The sequence below is a fragment of the Adiantum capillus-veneris genome, chromosome 30, assembly GCF_014529385.1.
Source record: "Adiantum capillus-veneris isolate H3 chromosome 30, ASM1452938v2, whole genome shotgun sequence".
Lineage (NCBI taxonomy): Eukaryota > Viridiplantae > Streptophyta > Polypodiopsida > Polypodiales > Pteridaceae > Adiantum > Adiantum capillus-veneris.
Genome location: NC_140960.1, coordinates 18,148,391 through 18,169,773, shown reverse-complemented (window position 1 = coordinate 18,169,773; position 21,383 = coordinate 18,148,391). Strand labels below are relative to the sequence as shown.

General features: G+C 46.5%; 1 protein-coding gene across 2 annotated transcripts in view; it reads right to left on the bottom strand.

The window, feature by feature from the left end:
• The window catches only part of LOC147417620 (deneddylase), a 71,833-nt gene that overhangs the window by 22,563 nt on the left and 27,887 nt on the right, over positions 1–21,383 (bottom strand). The window contains exons 2-7 of one of the 2 annotated variants that reach the window (XM_086506900.1): positions 11,747–12,090; positions 11,422–11,607; positions 10,873–11,340; positions 5,662–5,772; positions 5,376–5,561; positions 4,941–5,276 (exon numbers count right to left, since the gene is read on the bottom strand). In XM_086506900.1, the coding sequence (XP_086363026.1) occupies positions 4,941–5,276; positions 5,376–5,561; positions 5,662–5,772; positions 10,873–11,340; positions 11,422–11,607; positions 11,747–12,090 (1,631 nt within the window). The remainder of the gene's footprint in view (positions 1–4,940; positions 5,277–5,375; positions 5,562–5,661; positions 5,773–10,872; positions 11,341–11,421; positions 11,608–11,746; positions 12,091–21,383) is intronic. The other variant, XM_086506901.1, reaches the window with a different exon arrangement.

Below are 21,383 nucleotides of genomic sequence, written 5' to 3'. Positions count from 1 at the left end.
TTCTTTCAAGAACGGGTGATGTCCCCAACTGCTGAAGTGTCAAGCCAATGAAGACCCAGAGGTTTAGGACTCCCTGAGCCTAGTCCTAGCCAACTTGCAAATTCTGGCCGAGAGGCCTAAACCCTATTAGAAGCAAAAGAAGAAGGGCTAACCAGCTTACAAATTCTTGTTGAGTGGCCTAAAAATACAAGGAGTTAGAATTTAATAATCCTTCCTATAATACCCCTTCAGATGGGACCTAAAAATATAGCCCCCCCCCCCCCCCTCCTTCCAAAATTGCGTATAAGTTGATGACATGGTAGGCTATGGTTGTTGATGACGCGGCAGCACCGTACGAACGGCCCTTTACTAGCTTTTGAACCAAATGCTTTTAGAACATGCTGCTTTCATGTAACTGCATTTGGATGGGCATAGGGCCTTCAAATATGTGTTGCGGGTTCTCTCTTGCAATCTACCCATGGGAGCTGCAGAGCAGAGCCACAGAGTTGTACCTTGTGGAAGCAATATAAAGAAATACCAAAAGGGACGCCATCATTTGGGGCCATTGCTAGGGAATGGAATTCTATCACTCCATGTCTCGTGTGGATTCTCTCTTTCTATCTTTTCAAATGTTTGAAGTGCTAAATGTCTATCTCAGTCTGTTCCTTCAGTTGGAATGTGGTGTCCACCTCGTTACACAAACAACCGCAATTGCACAAGGAATCAAGGCAAACGAGGAACACAAAGAAGGAAAAGCAAAAGTAGGAAAACAATAAAATTGAACAAAAAATGCTCTAAAACCAGACTTCACCCATACCTGTGCACGTGCATGCGCACACCCGCACCCCCGGAAATTAGTTTTAAGAGTTCAAAAAAACAAGCTTGCAAAAACCAAACTCTACACACATGCACGCGCACACACAAAAGCAAAAGCAAGGACTGCAAGCTGAAAGAGACCAAAACGAGGCAAGCAAAAAGAAAGTCCTGCCCATCAACCTATACCGCAACTTTGCCAGGTTGAGCAAGTTTTGGACCAACAAACATGACTTGATGTAGGGTTCTGTGCTTGCAAAGTTCAATTCAGCCCCAACTGGGGAGCCCCTCCAAGTGGTGTATGCTACACTATACGAATGAAGCGATCACCACAACCTAATACTTTGGGGATCCGGTGGAGAGCGAGCACATTAGAGTATGCGTTACGGGCCAAAAAGTACCCACGCTAGCCGAAAACCAAGGTGGGTGAGGGAGGTACACAGGAAGCAGATGATGAAGGCGGCCAAGGTCTCATGGCGAGGGAGGGTTTAGGGTTCCAGAGCTGAGTTAGGGTTTCAGGTTTTCAGAGCTAAGTTAGGGGTTGGGGCAGGGCAAGGATGTCAGCTCATGATTCTGCGTTAAGGCAGCACAACATGGACGGATTAAGGTTCGGCTGACTGGCTGATTGAAAACAACAGTAGCAGGCAAGGCAGACGCGATGGAGGCTTGGAGTAATGGCGAGAGGTTGGGGGCAGCGTTCAGAGCATCTACCAACAGCAGTGCCCAGGGAAACTTATCCACACTGGCTGCTGTGACAAGCTGACACTGAGGCAAGCGCGAGGAGGGAGGGAATAGCTGCAACAAGGGGCACGCATTTAGGGTTTCCTGCAGACGAGCAGCAAGGTTCTGTCTCTTTCCATGGGGGGTGCAAGAGCCATCAATCGGTTGCCATTCCTGCTCTAGCCGGCTGATAGGAGCCCTCATGGGACTCTATACCCAAGCCCTGTCTATCATGACAGTGAGCAGGTCCAGGCTGGTCAGCCTGACGCTGCTGCTTTACAGACTCTCTCTGCTGTTGTTGTCTAGGGCAAGGCTGCCCAGGATAGGCTCTAGCTAGGAGGCCCATCTCATGGCAAAGTAGGCACTGGCCAAGCCATCCTGTAACGAAAATCCTCTGTGCATGTGTATGAGGCCAGGTAGTAATTATAATGGGTGGAGGTCGAAGGGAAACAATTTGTGGCTATGATAACCAGGATCATAGGGAGTAATCCCTCCTTCCCCACATTAGACTGTCAAAGCGGAGCTTGGTGCCGCTCCCATCACTATTGAGCTACTTACTAGACCACTCGTGGGAGGAGCTCCCCACACACTTGACAAATACCTCTGGACTCATCTTGACAGCAAGCTAGTGAGTGACATACTACGGGCTGGTGTGCACAAACTTTCAATACAATTTGAGTTAAGTAGCTTCAGGATGCATAAATTGCTCCCTTTTCAGTATCCATAGTGTAACTATGTAAGTTTTTGTAAATAATTAATTTATTTGCTAGAAGATAATTACTGAAATAGTTGTGTGCACACAAGAATAGATCAAGTAGTTCTAGGGCCTTTGGTGCGCCTAAATGTAGGCCAGAGAACCTCGGGGAGGCCCTAGCACAAAATACCTTGAAGCCCTAGTGATTGGGAAATCGGGCCTTCGAAAAAGGGTTGACAGTAGCCTCAAAATTTTAGCCTCAAAAAATTATGCACGTCAGTGGGAGCGCAGGAATAAGATGGGGTCCTTAGAATAGTGATCCTAAGGCCGAATTATTTTTGATAAGGCCTTAGGGTCAGCTAATTAATTAAACTAATTATTGGTGCCCGGGCCAAATGGTTGGACAAGTGCGAAAAGATGGTGCAGAAGCAATGCCGGTACGACGTTGTGCCGGGAAGTAGCTGACGTTTTCATGAGTAGCATTCATGTGTTCAATTGTGAGTGAATTGCACATTTTATTAATAACCTCATGAACTTTTAAAGTTAAAAGTTGAATGGTTTTTAAGTTATAAGGTAAGTGTGCCAAGTGGCACACTTACCCATGCAAACTCACTCTCTCTCTCTCTCTCTCTCTCTCTCTCTCTCTCTCTCTCTCTCTCTCTAAATTATGCGCGTCAGTGCGAGCGCAGGAATAAGATGGGGTCCTTAGAATAGTGATCCTAAGGCCGGAATTATTTTTGATAAGGCCTTGGGGTCAGCTAATTTATTAAACTAATTATTGGTGCCCGGGCCAAATGGTTGGACAAGTGCGAAAAGATGGTGCAGGAGCAACGCTGAGCAGTACCAGTACGACGACGTGCCGGGAAGTAGCTGACGTTTTCATAAGTAGCATTCATGTGTTCAGTTGTGAGTGAATTGCACATTTTATTAATAACATCGTGAACTTTTAAAGTTAAAAGTTGAATGGCTTTTAAGTTATAAGGTAAGTGTGCCAAGTGGCACACTTACCCATGCAAACTCTCTCTCTCTCTCTCTCTCTCTCTCTCTCTCTCTTCTAGCGCCCCCTCTTCTAGCTAACTACATAAGAGTAGCCCCTCCCCCTCTTGGGAGGTTGGCAGTGCATCTACCCCCCCAATGTGTATGCTCTACGCGGTGGAGCTCTCCCTTGCGACCTATGTGGTAGCCTTGAGCTCCCATAGTCTAGAACAAGGGCTCTCACAGCCATAGCCGTCTTCTCTCAAAGTTTTGTCGCGAAAAGCTGTTGCATACACTCTCCTATTCGAGTGTAGTGGCTGCCAATTCTCTGTTTTCAGCCCCTAATCACCTCTATTAGAGTAAAATATCAGCAGAGCACTTGTAGACTCTCCGTCTCCTCTACCTCCCCTACGCATGCACAAAGGTTGGTGCAGTCCCATCGCGAAAAAGGCCTCTGTTTCAGCATTGGTGCGTTCACAGGTAAGAATTCCAGGTTATATGCAGAAAATTACAGCAAGCGTGTGTGTGTGTGCACGTTTTGCGTGTTTCTTCCTCGTCTTCATTGTAGGAATGATTACGGGCTGGTCCCCCCCCCCCCCCCCCCCCCCCCCCAAAAGAGATTATCTTTATTACTAAGGGAGAATCTTTAAAAGCACAAGAACGGGGAAAATGCCGTCCTCTATTCTTTCTTTGATCTTTTTCTGCTTCCGACTGACTCCTGAGAGAGTGAGAACTCTCTAACTACTCAGAGGGTTTTTTCCCTCTTCTATGAGATTTTGGAAGCTCCCCAATGATGTGTCAAGCTTTCTCTCTCTCTCCCCAATTCTTTTGAGTAGCATTTAAAAGTCAGTTTACGCTTCCGTCTATTTGTGACACATTGGATGCTCCATCACTCGTATAGATGGACACACACATTAGCCATGCTCCAGCTCATCAGAGATGACATAACCAAGCTTGAAAGGTACTTGACTCGCACCGACATAGGAGCTAGAGACCTATAGCTTTCTATCAAAAGAACTTTCTTCATAGTACGGATGATAGAGATGTAGCGGCTTGTATTTGTACCAACAGTCAGCAGGGGCTGCAATCTCACGAGGAATTCTGGCCTGTGACAGGATTAAGGGGAATAAAATAGGGAATCTGTAAATGGAATGGAAGTGCGTTAAGATGTCCGTCTAAATTAAAATATACAAACACGATACAGTATTGAAAACATAAAAGTAGCATGTGAAAGTAGGAGTCCCTTTTAGCATTGATGTGCTCATGGAGAATGTTTGCCCTTCACTGAGGGTTGTAAATAAAAATTCTAATTATATATTTCTCACCAAACACTCTGCCTTCTCATATTCTTCACCAAACATGTCCCTAAGTTACAAATGATGACTGTAATTTTTAGGATATTTTGTCATTAGAAGGGCAAAATGAAAATATGCCCTTCCATGAAGAAGGGTACTATTTCTCGATGCCTGTCTTTTGAAAGAATAGGGAGACCCTCAAATCCTAACACTGATTCTAGCTGACAAAACTATACACTTACAATGGTTGAGATGGCCCAGGCTCAAAGTGGCATCATTGTACAGGCACCACATAAACAACCAGTCTAGGGCATCGTTGCCAGGGATCGTGCAATGCCCACACAAGTTTTCATTATGGGGGAGAGACGCTTCATTTCTCTCTCACACGCGCTCTCTGTGCAATATCCACATACAAGCACACAAACACACACACCCCTAATACCTAAAACAGGGATGTTGCTCACCTGAAAGATAGGAATTTCTTTGTTGTCATCAGCACGATCAGATTTCTCTTTCTGGATATCATTTTCAAGGATATGGTCACCTTTTATCTCATTTTCTGTCTGCGAGCTTGACTCCATGAGTTCTTTGGTTGTATCAGATACATCCTCTTGATGAGTATTGATGAGATTTTGAGTCCCCCTTATCTCAGAGCTTGGACTTTTGGTCCATGCCCCTTTTGATGGATGGCTTTGTATTTCAACATTCCAAGCTAAGGCCCCTACAAGCTTGGAAATGACTAACTTACAAAAAGACTGCATCTCTTCTGCAGATAACTGTTTATTGACTGGTAAATTTGACTGAAATCAGAATACATGTTATAAATAAGGAAGAAGAATAACATATGTTGTACTTTAACCCAGGCATGCACTTTCAGGTAAAATGATAGGGCTACCTACTTCCTTGATTGTCCCAATAGAAGGTAGTTCAGACTTTGAGATAACTGCCACATCAACAGTATTCAAAACAAGATTGCCAGCTGTTCTATTGGAAGGAACCCTCAAACGTGCGGAAACAAGCCATGCAAAAATGCCGGCCCCAAGAATAAGACTACCAAGGGTCATCACTTCAAGAAACCGAGCCGTCTGCACACAGCAAAAGCAAGACAAACAAGTAACTGTTCAAATTTTGCTCCAAAATCACAGATCGACACCAAATAAAGCACAATGTAAAGGGATAGCACACCTTACTTCTAGACACAGAATGAAAATCCAAGGTGGCTCCAGTCTCAAAAAATTTATCCGAGAGAGTAAATCTGTCCTCGTAAAATAAATCAAAAACACCTGCCAAATCAACCTATAAACAGAAATAACATGATATGAGCAATGTAAGCATGTAATAGGTATGGATGTACAAGATAATAACTAAGACTTCCTTAACCACTTCAAGGCACCATCAAAGAAAAACAAACGTCAAAACATATAATAGATGTAGCAGACTGATGTGCCAAAAAGTAGGCAGGTCTTGCTTTACCACTTTAAACAAATCAACATTGAAGTATAAAGTGGAGGCAGCAGGCAAGTCAGTTTGAGAGGAGAAAAAAAACACTAGACAGAAAAACGAAAGACTCTCACTTGCCTCCTTATGGTCACAACCACATAAAAAATACAGTCATAACGCTTCTTTCTCTACACAACTTCCAGCTTCATATCATTCTTCAAAAATTCTTCATCTTCTATTCTGCTTCTAGAGGCCTATAAACCAAATATCTTCTTGGTTTCAGGGCTGATTCCCGCAAGGTTTAGCAATGAAACCACTTCCAATGCTGAGCTTGCACGAATCAGGCTCTTCAAAATAATCACCTTGATTCAATCAGTATCAAAGATGGAGGAGTACTTAATAAGTCACTATCCTATTTATTATGCAATTAAAAGACCAGAGTTGAGGATTCCTTGGTTTAGCGATGTCTCCACTTGTATTGGTAGAGATTCTCAGCTTAGAGAGACAGACTTGAGGAGTACCCAAAGCTCCAAAAAAGATGTAGCTGATGGCTCTCTTTTCCTCTCATATCGACCAGCAGTCAACAATTGGTCATCGAGCTATGCAGTTACGCCGATTGAGACAATGGGCCCAAGACATCATTGTCAATAATCAAGTAAGGCACTGTCAAATTTTCACTCTAGAAAAGATCGATTCTATATTGTAGAGTGCCATGCACTCATTGAATGGTCTCCCCCACTCCCCACCCCCTCCTTCCCTCTCTCAGCTATGGATCATTCTCCTTCCCCCTAGAGTATTAGGTCTTAAGTTTAAGGCTCGTTAGATAGATCTTCGAGTTCTCTTGGATTGTTCCTACAATGTTAACAATCTCTCCATTGAGAGTCAACACAGCACGGAGGAGTTCAACGCCCAGAAGCACTAGCCCCAAAGACTCACGCCCCTTTTGGTATTTCTTTCTTATTGATTCGACAAGGTACAACTCCCGAGGGTCCTTTGCTCTCAGACTCTGCGTCCAGATGCTTTGCAAAATGAGGCCCTGGGTTCCTTATAAACATTACAAGGGTTACCTAAAAGCAGAGCTGCAAAAGCACTTTCCTTAAAAGCACTAAGCCCCAAAAGCATATGCTCCCAAAAGCTCGCCCTAGAAACTGCCAAAAGCTGCCAGCATGATTTGCAGAAATCCGTACAGCCTACCGCGTGGTAGGAGCAGCACAAAACGCGGAAAATCTGTACAACAGCTGCCACGTCAGCATCCCTATAGTGGGCCACGTCAGCATGCAACGCGTTTTATGGAAAACCTCCTCAGAGTTCAAGCTTTGGGTTTTTAGGGTTTTAGGCCCCACGGTCGGTGCTCGCAATCATGCCTGGCCGAGAGAGGAAGAGCAGACTCAATGGGCACAACAAAGTCAAAAATTACACCATCACGAGAAGCGTCCTACCATTGGCCACCAGAGGCTCAACCGCCGACTAGACCAAAGCCCGCGCCAGAGCACCTGCAAAACGCAGAGCGATCATACGCACAAGTGTTGACATGGCAGCATTTGGATGGCTGATGAAATGGCAGCAAACGGATTTGCTGATGTGGCACTGTTTAACGTGGCGGAACATTTTGGCCCACTAGTTATTGAAAGAGCGGATACTTTTGGTGCTTTTGAGTACTGTGTAGAGCAATTTTTCTTTGTCAATTCCAACACCTATAGATATGCGGCCAGGGGTGAGCCATTATCATTCAACGATTATGAGTTGGCGCACACCGACACTTGTAACCGCAACTTAAGCAATAGAAATGGAAGCACCACAAGAGGGCTTATCAATGCTCCTACAACATTCAATAGGATGATGGACCGGATTTCAAGAGAGTATAGGCAGTATGTGGACACATTCTTTGATAATATCTTCTCCAAGTCCAAAGTACACCAAGAGCATCTAGCACACGTGTTTAGGACGTTGAGAGACCATAGGCTTATGATCAACAGAAATAAAAGCAAGCTCTCAATGAGCAAGATACGCTTCTTGGGTCATAATGTGTCGCACGAGGGTGTTACCATGGGGTCCTCCGTGAGAGATCACTGCAGTTTGGGTAGGATGGCTAATAAGGCCATCAAGGTTGCATTCCAAACTCGTATTTCTCATTCTTCCCATACCGTACGATACAAGTAGACATGTACGTCTATTTGTAATCTGTACTTAACGTATTTTTTGCACTGACAGTGATTACCCATGTTGTACAACAATTTTTATCGTTTTTTTTGTACCGTATCTATCGTACCTATCCACCTTGTAAGTCATAATGGTCACAGTTCATGTCTAAGATCCCCACGAGGATAGTTATATGAATGTGATTATGATTGTTCATAGGCTTGTATCTTTGTGTCAGTGAGTGGTTTGAAGTGGTCAAATGCATAAAAGCATCGAGTCAATGTCTACTAAGCTATTCTCTATCCCCTGTCTATTTTGTAGGCGTCACTCTTCTCTTAAGAGATGGTATGTCACAAAAATGATGGCGTGGCACTAACCGCCGGCCCGAGACAGTTAAAAAAAGATCGCAAATGATGACGTGGCCCTACCATATGGATATGCTGACTTGGCTTCTGTAAATTGAGACGCAAATTACGAACGCTGACATGGCAGTTTTTATGTCAAACTCGGAGAGCTTTTGGGCACTATTTTCAGAAGATGCTAATCTTACCCAAGAGAGTAAGTAATCTGATGGAGAACAACCAGATACCAAATCAATTGGTGATCTTGAGAGTGGTTCACAAGACCGCTTCATCTGAAAAATTTTCAAGTTCACTTTTAACTCTTATCAACACTATAGAGTCCTCTTTGTCACACACATCCTCATCTCATACGAAAAAGCAAGTGAGCAAAAACGCACTTTATTGATTTCTCATAGATGTGATTTTCTATCAAAGACTTGCCTTCTCACTTGACGTTGAGAGTCTTTTGTACAAACTCGGGATTTAGGGAGTTCATATTCCTCCAAAGCTTTCCCATGATGATAGCACATCCTTTTGTACAAACTCTGGATTTAGGGAGTTCATATTCCTCCAAAGCTTTCCCATGATGATAGCACATCCTTCTATGGGAGGCAACAAAAAGGATTCTTTATGCTTCTTATCCCACCGTGGAGATTAGACTCCTCTTAAGCTCGAATGTAAATCTTCAGCTTTCACACTATTGACTCCATCATCTGCAAGGTATCTTGCGGATACATCATGCTTCTACGAAGTCCCGCTTCGACCTTGTTCATCTATTTTGCATCGGAAAGGTTCATGAATGCAGTCACCTTGGAGAGAATGAACCAATACCTCCACATCATCAAAATAGCTACCAGAGGTTGGGAATAGCAAATCACGGCACACAAGTGGCAAGTCCCCATCAATCCACCTCACATAGCAAGAGGGAACCCGGTCCTCAAAAAGGATTTATGTCACCACCTGCTGTTGTGGCAGATGACCACATGGAATCTGAAGTGGCAATTGGTGACTTAGTACGAGTGATGATCTGGCAGCCAGCAGAACGCAAAAGCTATTCCAGCGTCAGCTTTATTCCAACATTGAAGCTTTTAGCAATATACTATTGTTGTAAATTGACTTGCTGTTAGCTATTCAGGAGCTAAAAAAGTAAGACTAGCATCCGAGTTTCGGACAAGGCACATAATTGCTCGATTCTCAAAAGTTTCAGAAGTCAAGGTTGTAACTTGTTGGACATTTTTTCAAAAAAAGAACTATCACCACGGGCACAAACCTTAGGAGCCAATGCTTCTTTGCAGGGGGACTTTGCCCTCTCCATACAGATGATTGTCTATATCTGAAGGTGTTTTTTTCATCAAGAAATCCAATCCATCAACTGCCTCAGAATTGCTGGATAGAAGAAAATCAAAACCTCCATCTAGCCGACAGAGAAGATGCCGAAACAAAGATTAAAGTGGATTTATTGGATCACGTGCTGAAATTCACAAGGAACCCCTCTATGTCAAGCACATGGAAGATAAGGCCATGCAATTCATCTTTCAGCAGTGGAAGGATCAGATGAAGCCCTCTAAACCAAAAGTAAAGGCAGAGAGCTAAGACGACTGGTAGGAGAGATGCAAGTCATCACAAAGATTGCAACAACATGCAGGAAATCCTCAAAATTTCCTTGGGTTTATAGGTGGTACACCACCAAAGAAGACATGTTCTAGGCCAGCATTTAGGTAGATATGGTGCTCTAGAGCAGCTGTACCAGGATATGAATAGAGACTTTTTGGAGGATATGTCATGATGGCAAGCATGCAAGGAAACTACTTGATGTCAGGTTTGCAAGGATTCCAACCAGAGGGTGTGTACGGCATGATACCTGGTACGTATTGAGGGCACCATCTACTAGATTTGTTTTTAGAGGACCCAGAAACAACTTACTGAGGCTGACTTCTGATGATCAGTTGACTCCACTAGAAAACAAAGGATTAAGACGACGGAGGAGATAGTGTTACATTTGGTACATTCCATGGTATTCACGACAGTTTAAGGCTTTGGCCTTCAACAGGCGATTCGACGCTTTCCCTTGAGAAGAATGCACCATATGCTATCAATATCCTTGAAGAAACTTCCTAACAGGCCAAAGCACAAGGCATGATGTATGCAGATGGAATGTTGTAAAATAAGTATATAATAAGAAGTCAAACAAGTGCCTTGAATACAGTACGATCTGAGACAGTAGATTGCCCATTTTGAACTCCTTTTACAACTTGAGCCTTTGCATGTGACAATGTTTATGATCCAGCAACAAAAACCTTAACCTCAATTTGCAATTACAATGCAGAGCATTTCTTATATAGCACTTTTGTAGTCGTTTAAAAAACAGCTCACTTACTCAGTCCAACACAAAGTTTATTTAAAATGTTGAACTTGTATTTAAATGGAACTGTTGGTAAGGCTTTGTTTAAATGGCACAAAAATCATAGAGTCTTACCAATTGCGTATGCGTAAGATCGAATTCTTCAGGCTGCCTTTGTAGACTAACATCTTTCACACCTTGAGCATCAAGTACCTCTGGGTCAATATGCATCTTGTGCATGGGCACATACTCATAAATCCAATCCTGTGTGGCTTTATCCAGATATCTTTCTGCAGTTTCCAATGCCAGAGTTGGAGCTGGCCACCATAAACAATCGGGCCTTTCCCTAGTTTCAGAAACTATGGAATCTGCTATAAGCTTTGCTTTGTTCTCGATCTCCTCTTCTGACAGCACACGAAACCTTACAGGAGAGTTTTGACTGGGAACCCACTCAGGTTTGTTCCATAACATCTTCTTTAAATTCAGAAACGAATTGCCACTTGCTTTACTCTTCAAGCCAAAAACTGCATAAATAGAAAGGGCTTTGCCAACTTGATTAAGGGCACCCATGTGTGAAGCCTCAAAACTGTAGAGCGGTTGAATCTACACATCAAGATATGTAAGTACCCGTTGCCAACAAAAAACATGCATTGGATAAAATAACAGTAGCAAATCTGGCCTTACCCTCTCCTCCTTATCCAATGCACTCATGTTTCTTGAAGTTCCAAGGGCATTAATTTCAACATAAAACTTTGAAAGATGAACCATTTCAACAGCCTCAAAGAACTTGTGCAGAAACTCCCCAGTGGACAATCCCTTTGGCAGCGACAACTTTTTGGCTCTCTCAACCACTTGCAGACTAGGCGCAAACTAAAAAAATTTGAATGCTTGACAATTAAAATGTGACAAACGAATAAAGGCCCACATGATATATCATCTTTAGAAAACACCCCTTAGCTCAAAACCGTTACATCAGAAACAGCTACTTTCCTTATCAGACACCACTTACAAGTTTGGTTGAGATTGTACTGTTAACACCAGCAGCGCCTGGAAGAACAGTCTGACGTATTGTCAAAGGGCATCCCCTTAACAAGTTTGAAGCAGCAAAGTAGCTTGTATCTGCAGCCATTGCAGTAAGTACTGATGAACGAGGGGCACTACCACAAATCTCTAGAGTACATGAATCGTTCTTGTAGGTCCTTATGATTGGAAGAGTATCTGTAAACCCCTCCATGAGTCTCAGCATTTCTTCGTCATCGTTTGCATTCCATTTGTCCTTGGCTTGTACAGAGAAACCAAAGGTGTTCTGCTTAGCAGTCACATACCCGTCGTTTAATCCAGATTTCAAATATGCTGCATGAAGGAGGTAAGTCCTCTCTCTCTCTCTCTCTCTCTCTCTCTCTCTCTCTCTCTCTCTCACACACACACACACACGGTAGATTAGTTATGCCATTTCCCTCTTGAATAACAAGTCTTGAGTTCAACTCTCGTCGGATAGATCTTTGAGGTCTCTTGGGGTAGTTTCCCACGACGTTAAAAATTCTCTTCTCCTCGGATGTGTGTGTGTGTGTGTGTGTGAATAAAAAGAGGAAAATGGTATATCCTCTCTATCACCCAAGTGTGGTAGATTGGTTATGCCATTTCCCTCTTGAATAACAAGTCTTAAATTCAACTATCGTCAGATAGATCTTTAAGGTCTCTTGGGATAGTTTCCCACAACGTTAAAATTTATATTCTTCTCGTGGGGGGGGGGAGGGGGGGGGGGGAGGTTAATAAAAAGAGGAAAATCGTATATCCTTTCTATCACCCAAGTGTGGTAGATTGGTTATGCCATTTCCCTCTTGAATAACAAGTCTTGAGTTCAACTCTCGTCGGATAGATCTTTGAGGTCTCTTGGGATAGTTTCCCACGACGTTAAAAATTCTCTCCTCCTCCTCCTCCTCCTCCTCTCTCTCTCTCTCTCTCTCTCTCTCTCTCTCTCTCTCTCTCTCTCTGCCCCCTCGCCTTGCTCGTTGCCCCCCGCACCTGCCCCTGCCCCTGCCCCTGCCCGCACGCCATTGTGCCCAACTGCAGCCCCGCGCGCTGCTGAGCCTCTCTCTGTGCTGCTCACTGCTCGCGCGCGCTGCTGCCTGGCTTGCGCCCTGCCCCCCCCCCGCCTCTGCCCTCGCGCCCGCCGCCCTGCACCCCTGCGCGCCCGTCATCCTACACCCCCGCCGCCCTGCCCTGCTCGCGCGCTGCCCTAGCCCCCCAACCTCTACGCGTAGAATGTCTCCCCCCCCCCTTTCCTACGCGCAGCATGTCTTTCCCCCCCCCCACACCTCCCCCCTTTTTTCTTTCACGCGTAGGACGTCCATCCTCTACGCGTAGGACATCAATTTATTTTTTTTATTTTTTTTTTTATTTTTTTTTTCCGCCCCCGTTCCCCCCACTCATACTTATTCCCACCCCCCCCCCCCCCCCCCCCCTCTCTCTCTCTCTCTCTCTCGTAACTACCGTTTTCACCCCCGGGCCGTACATCTACCATACCCATATCCCCCCCCCCCCTCTCTCTCTCTCGTAACTAACGTTTTCACCCCCGGGCCGTACCGCCTCCGCTCTACCACTCGCCGAGACCGCTGCTAGTGTGGGTGCATACGTACATCTAAACCCCCCTCCCCTTGCGGACAACGATCAAGCATGAGGAAGACAAACGATAAAGCCGACCCCCTAGAGGATGCCATTCGAAAATGCAAAGAGGAAATGACGGAGACCATCACCAAGTTGAACCGCAATCTCTGGGGCACAATAAACATTCTCGAAGGACGTGTGCTGATCCAAGAGAGCAAGATAAGCACGCTGGAAGACCAAGTGACGACCCAAGAGGAAGAGATCGCGTGACTCAAGAAAGAACTCGCCGAAACCCGATCAAGAAACACACTGGAAGAGGGCGAACTGCAACCCTCAGTAATTGAAGAAATCAACACAATCAAGGAACAAGTACGGGCCATCAAAGAGGGAGAAGAACAGCACAAAGAAATGACGACTTCTTGGGTGGATGTTCTTACCAAAACCCAACAGAAGGCGGACGAAGCCGAGAAATGGATCAAGGTGGCCAAGAAAGGTTAAGACAAGGAGATAACACCCACGTCCACACCCAACAACATCATTAACCAGACACTAGAGGAGGAGCAGAGGAGAAGGGTGCGCACTTTACATGTGAGAATTTGCGGTCTTAAAGACAAAGGCAATGTGGACGAAGAAGTAAAAGAACTCACAGCCTTGATGGGGATTCATGAGCCGACACACACAAGGGCATGGAGGGTGGGCAACATAAAGAAAAATGGAGGCAGTGGAGAAACCTCAAAAGAAAGAGCACTCATCCTCCGTTTTCCCTCCATGGAAGCAAAGAAGTCTTTCTTGAAGAAAAGACCAACTCTTAAGGAGACTGGCATCTTTCTCGGGGACGATCTCACCCTCTCGCAGATCGCCCCTATGCAGGAAGTAATGCCGGAGATTAGGGCGGCAAGGGGGGAAGGCAAGATCGCTTTCTACCGAGACGGAAAAGTAGTAATACTGGAGCGACGCTCCACATGACGGTGCGAGACTTATGGGACCACACTCAAAGTAGCTGCCTGGAATTGCAATGGATCTATGCGTCTTGATGTGGGTGCTTTTGAGGATAGCTTTACTGGAAGAGACATCATCTTCTACTCTGAGACGCACCAGGCCCCGGGGCAATCCATGCCTCACATCAGTGGATATAGGTGGGAGACAGCCTACAGACAAGAGACGCTCAGAGCACAGAGGGCGGGGCTCGGGAGGAGTGGCAGTGTTATTTAGAGAGGATCTGCAGCCACTGATACATATAGCCCGCAGGGACGAGCAGGCCAGATACATGTAGGTGAGACTGAAAGCAGAGACGGGCAGATACCTCTATCTAGCTATTTGTTACTTTCCCTCGAGTACATCAGTTTATGCACCACCTAGGGGACAATCCCCTTTCTCTATTTTGGATGATGACATATGGGAGTTCTCTAGGGACGGGGACATTATCATCCTCGGGGACTTCAATGCTAGGACTGCCCATCACCAGGCAGTATTCTATGATACTTCAGAGGAGATGCTAAGAGAGATAGATGTGGTAGATACGGGCCTTTCCAAACTATCACACGATATGGAATATACTGAGTATGGGCGACACCTGATAGACATGGGCACTGCACATGGATTGGCCATCTTGAACGCCCTACAGAGATTTCCTGCTGCGCGAGGTTTCACATGCTTCCTACACAGACATGGAGCCAACACGGTGGACTATGTCATGGCACAACCGAATCTCATCTCTAGTATCCAGGATCTCACAGTTGGGCCCAGACCGGTCGGGGTGGCAGTGGATCATGCTCTGGTGTCATTGACTATCTCTTTCCAATTCAGTGTAGCACACAGGCCACGAGTAGCAGCCCCTACTCGCTACACATTCACAAGGGAGTCGGACTCTGTATACATGGACGGAATCTACAGACGCCTATGCACTGAGGACCCGGGGCGACCTCTGGAGGAGCTAACTACTATACTGACACAGACATTACATGAGGCAGCAACAGAAGCATACCCACACACCCAGCCTGAGCAGAGCCGCCGATCTGGGAGCATGCCTCAGAACAGCTGGTACGATGAGGAGTGCCGCCAGACTAGAGCCAGACTTCAGAGGGAGGTGCTGTTGGGGGACGTCACTCACAGACAGTCACAGATGGACTTTCGACGCCTGGTGCGGTGGAAGAAGAGGGCTTTTTTGGCCCAACTCGAGCAGGATCTCTATCAGCTATTCATGAGTCAAGACTCGTGTGAGGCGTGGCGGCTCTTTCATGAGCAGTCCCCCCCCCCTTGCTATTTCCTCCACAGAGACCTGGGGTCAGTACGCATCATCTCTGTACACAGTACCTGAACAGCCGCCCCTCCCCAACCCCCCCGACCCATGCCCACATACATGTGTCTTTTTCACCGCTGAGATGGTGAAGAAAGCTATTGACAGGATGAAGACTGGGAGAGCATATGATCATGGGCCTAGTAGCTGAGCATTTCATGCATGCCAAAGACCTACTAGAAGAGCTTCTAGCAGTTATGTTTAACCGTGCCATGTGTGAGGGCCTACCGGACACTTGGAGCCTATCTACGATCGTACCTATCTTCAAATCAAGAGACCCCATGGAGCCTGGGAATTATCGCACTATTATGATCGGGCACACACTGGCACGGTTGTATGCATCCATTCTTGAGCAACAACTGAGTAGATGGGCAGAGAGGGAAGGAATGCGTGCAACTGGGCAGGCAGGATTCAGGAGAGGCTTCTCTACTCTTGGCCACATCCTAACACTCAGGGCCATCATCGAGAAAGGCAGATCTCATGGGAGACGGATCTATTGTAGCTTTGTGGACTTCCGCAAAGCTTTCGACACGGTACCCACAACTAGACTGATGCGCAGATTACAGGAAATGGGAGTACCCACAGAGCTCATTCGGGGGATCATGGCATTACACAGATCAGTAGTAGGGCATGTACGCACCCCGGAGGGACTCTCAATACCGGTTCACTCCACTATTGGGGTGAAGCAGGGTTGCCCGCTCTCTCCTACTCTTTTCGGTATGTATGTGGATGAGGTTTCTGACTACATTGACAGGGACGGGGATAAAGATGCACAGTTGGCAGGGACATGGATTCCACTTTTGTTATATGCGGACGATATTGTGTTGATCTCCGAATCCCCAGAGGGAATGCAACGCCAATTGGATGCTTTGCATACATTTGCCCACGAAAGTGGTTTGTCTGTCAACCTTGGTAAAACCAAGGTTATGGTGTTTAATACCACCCCACAATGGATCAGGAGATCGGCACCTACATTCACATACGGCCAGGAGATTGTGGAGTACACAGACACTTACACTTACCTTGGAGTGGTTTTTACTAGACCCACATTCTCACTCAGAAGAGCAGCAGAGACCAGACTGACTAGAGCCCACGCAACATTGGGTAGATTGGAGAGGATGTGTTCACAGGTTCAGTTTCAGGAACCCCGGACGAAGCTCTGGCTCTTTGACACCTTGGTGGCCTCAGCATTGCTCTATGGGGCTGAGATATGGGGACCTTCATTGGATCACCATGGGAGGCCGGGCCGCACAGACGGATGGGGGAACATGGAGAAGCCTCTCGTCTCTATGATCTCGCGGCTCATTAGAGCCAAGGCATCAGTACCACGGGCCATTATCCGAGCAGAGCTGGCAGCCCCCCCACTAGTGGTAGAGGCGCTCACCAGATCAGTCTCCTTCATAAACCGCACATGGGAACTTCCCAGAGACAGATACGCTCGCATTGCACTTGAGTCCTCCCAACAGTTAGCCATACAAGGAGATACAACATGCTGATATGGGGAGATGACATCATGGTTTCAGGCGCATGGGTTCAGCATAGACAGGCTGCCACCATTCCAGTACTCATTGGACGCACCATCTCTCATACACAGTCGGAGATCACCAAGCTCATCCGCCAAGACCTAACCCAGCTAGACACCAGAAGGACATGGATACAACCAGCACAAGAACTGGGCACAAAGATGGCTTTCTACAGAGACCACCTTCTCCAGCTTACGAAAGATGGTTTTGTGATGAGACCCAGATACATGGATACCCACCTGTCTCATGGGATACGGTGTGCTATTGGCCAGTTACGCACATCGTCTCACCAGCTGCGGATTGAAACCCGGAGATATAGCGGAGGACCAGCAGAGGCCAGGACATGCCCCTTGTGTGACATGGAACCTGAGACAGAGCTGCATTATACATGCCGCTGCCCCGTCTACTACGAGATACGAGGCCGCTTCCATCGCTTGTTCAGAGAGGGTTTTGGACCACTCTCAAGAGTAATGAGATACGAAGATCAAAGATGCCTAGGTTTGTTCTTGCTCGAGTTGCGCAGACACGGAGAGAGCCTGATGAATGGCGAGGCTAACCAGTCTCAAAGACGGATTACAAACTTCTTCAGAGCAGACACGGGACAGCCGCAAGAGCCACTCCCACAGCAGAGCTTCCCCCCGTCTCACACCAGAGGCACATTGATTGACCGAGCGATTGAACTGGGGAAATCCAGGCGCCCACGACTGCGCACGACTACACAGCATCGACGGAGGCTACGTCAAAAGATTCAGAGCACGCTGGCCAGGCATGCACGACGCCCGGTCAGACTACTAACCATGGAGGAAATTGATGAGATTCGCCAACGACCGATGCTAGATCTTTTGTGATTCAGCTATCCCAACTAGCCGCCCATTTTTGCTTAGTTTTTCGGCTTAGCTCACATCGACCTATCTAGAATCCCATAATATATATCTTTGTTTTGTACTGTTGATTAGGTTATTTTGTTACTCTGACTTTGTATCAGATCCACCACCTTGTAACTTTCTGGTCTCATAGGTCACTATGGCCTTTTGAAGACGTTAATATAACATTTCATTTCTCTCTCTCTCTCTCTCTCTCTCTCTCTCTCTGTGTGTGTGTGTGTGTGTGTGTGTGTGTGTGTGTGTGCGCGCGCGCGCGCGCACGCGTGCGCGTGCACGTACGTGTGTGTGTGCACACGTGCGCCTCACGCTATCATTCGGGCAAAGCTAGCTGCCCCCCCTATGGAGATTGAGGCGCTTACCGGATCAAGCTCCTTTGTGCACAGCCTATGGGATACTAGTAGAGACAGATATGCTAGACTGGCCCTTGAGTCTTCCAGACATTTAGCTCTACAGGGGGACACTTCATGCTGGTATGCACAAATGCCATCATGGTTTCAAACGCATGCCTTCACCATGAACAGGCTGCCTCCTTTCCAGTACTCTCTTCAGGCACCCTCACTGTCTCTTACACGGGTGGAGATTACTAGACTCGTTTGTCAAGACCTTATCCAGCTCGACACCAAGAGGACATGGATAGATCCCCCTCAGGAGTTGAACACGAAGATGGATTTCTATAAAGAGCATCTTCTCCCCATCACAAGAGATGGGTTTGTGATTCGACCCAGCTACATGGACACACATATGTCATGGTTTGCGTTGTGCCATTCGTCAGATACGCACATCCTCACATCAGCTCGAGATTGAGACTAGTAGATTCAAAGGGATACCAACAGACAACAGGATATGTCGCTTATGCTAGATAGAACCAGAGACAGAGTTACATTACATATGTCACTGCATAGGGTACTATGAGATACGGGGCCGTTTCCACTACCTATTCAGAGAGAGTTTCGGTCCTTTTCTAGGGTCATGAGTTATGAGGACCAAAGATGTCTTGGACTATATCTACTTGAGTTACAGAGGCATAGAGACACTTTACTGGGGAAAGCTAGAGAGAGGCAGTCCCAGTGTCACAAAACGGGAGCGCTGTACACGAGCACTTAGAAAATCTGAAAATTATAATTCTTTGAAAACATGAGAGAAGGGAGAAGATCGACACAATATTGGGGACCAGAAGATGGGCTGGTCCCCCCCCCCCGTTAAGAGTAATCTTTTATTCAGGGAGAATTCTTATACAAGCACGAGAACCCGAGGAAACCCCTCCGTTCTGTAATCTTAGACCCGAAGGTCGTGCTTCCCCGTAAAGGGCTTGGGCACAAGGCCGTTCCTTCCCGTAAGGGAGTTAGGTGGGAAGCCGTACTTTCCCGTAAGGGACTTAGGCGTGAAGCCGTACTTTCCCGTAAGGAACTTAGGCATGAAGCCGTACTTCCCGTGAAGGGCCTCCCCGTGAGACGGGAGTTTCCTGCAAAACAAACCACACAGAGCAACAATTCTCAATGCGTATCAACACCTTATACCTGTCGCTCCTTGCTAGGAGAATCGACCTCCGTACTCAGTCGTCACGCGAACACTTGCAAAATTCTGTCGCCACTCTCTTCTCCAGAATCCTAGCGCTAGTGCTTTTCTGCTGCTTCCGGCCCTCTCAAACTGAAACGCTTGCTACCCTTTTATAGGGTCTGACACCCAGCAGGAATAGGGGTCCAAAAGAAGAGCTTGGCGCTCCTAGAGAGAGGAGAGAGAAAATCGCGTTTTCTAGAGAGAGGAGAGAGAGAGATCGCAATTCAGCCCCCTGCCTTAGTTTTAGCGCTGGCTTTTTTTTATTAGGAGCCTTGCTTGCTTTATTTTATTAATAAAGGGGCCAGTCACTTAAAAGTGACCGGTCACTTTATAAAATAAAGTGTGAACCTGTTCAAACTTTAAAACTCACTCAGTTAGTGAAAACAATGCTACACGGACACATTCCAGGCGTCCCCGGGTGCAGGACACGACACAGATGCAATGCAAACACAGACTCCTCGCGGGAAAACATCTGTCCTCCCGCGACTGTTCCTGCTTTTCGTTAAAAGCGTCATTGAACCCATCTTTATTCTTGTGCTTGCGTTCTTACGCGTACTTTCTTACTCAGTTCGGATTTCCTCCTTAGCCTATGGGATGCCCCCTTACTGATTGCACCCGTCACCCATCATGTGACGCATCAGGGGCACTCGTAACCCGGCCCTTTCCACCGAACTTACGGAAACTCCTTCGCGATGTTTACCGTCACCCATCAAATGACACATATGAGTTGTCCGTTCCTGATGGCAGTTCCTGTAGCTACAATCTTTTAACAGTTCTTAGTGCACATAATAAAATATCATAAAAAGAAAAGATTAATCATAAGAAAATAGTCCAATTAGCAACACCCAGAGACAGATTACAGATTTCTTTTCACTAGATATGGGACAGCCAGAGGAGTAGCCACCGTCGCAGAGCTTGGTCCACACTCACTCAACCGCTATTGTCGATCGAGCACTGGAGCTACGGAGATCCAGACGACCACGACTGAGGAGAGGAGCTATACAGCCTTGACGAAGACTACAGCAGACAGAGCTCGGTCCACTCACTCGACCACTACTGTCGACCGAGTACTGGAGCTACGGAGATTCAGACGACCATGATTGAGGAGAGGAGCTACACAGCATCGATGAAGACTACAACAGAGGATTCAAGCTATACTCTCTCTAATAGACTTACACCACTCTATTGCTTCACAGGTCTAGGGCATACTTGTACAGCTAGTATGTTTTCCGGGCTGGCCACCCATAGTCTAGGTTGCTCCTGGTCTGGCCGCCCACATATATTTCCATATATCATTTTTTTGTTGGGTCCTGGGGATTTTTATCAGGCCTTGCCCTACCTCCCCTTGGGCACCTATTTATGGGGGTAGGGGGGTACCCACTTTCACATCTCACAGCGATCATATCATTGTACGGATCGGTCTTATGCTCATGGTAGTCATGGAGGGCTGATCGCCCCCTCTTCACCATCTCTAGCGTTTGTGCTCTGTGTGTGTGTGTGTGTGTGTGTGTGTGTGTGTGTGTGTGTGTGTGTGTGTGTGTGTGTGTGTGTGTGTGTGTGTGTGTGTGTGTGTGTGACGCCCTTCAGGCTCTGCCTATTCTAAGGCGCTACATCGCATCAGGTTCTTCTCCCAAGGGCCGGATCAGCCAGTGTTTTTTCCAATTGGAGCCAGATCTGCAAGCGTTTTTACATCAGCCAGGCAAGCGTAGAAACGGGAGCCATTTCTATCGCGGAGGACCTCACCTCAACCTGCATTTTTTGCAAGAAACATCAGATTTG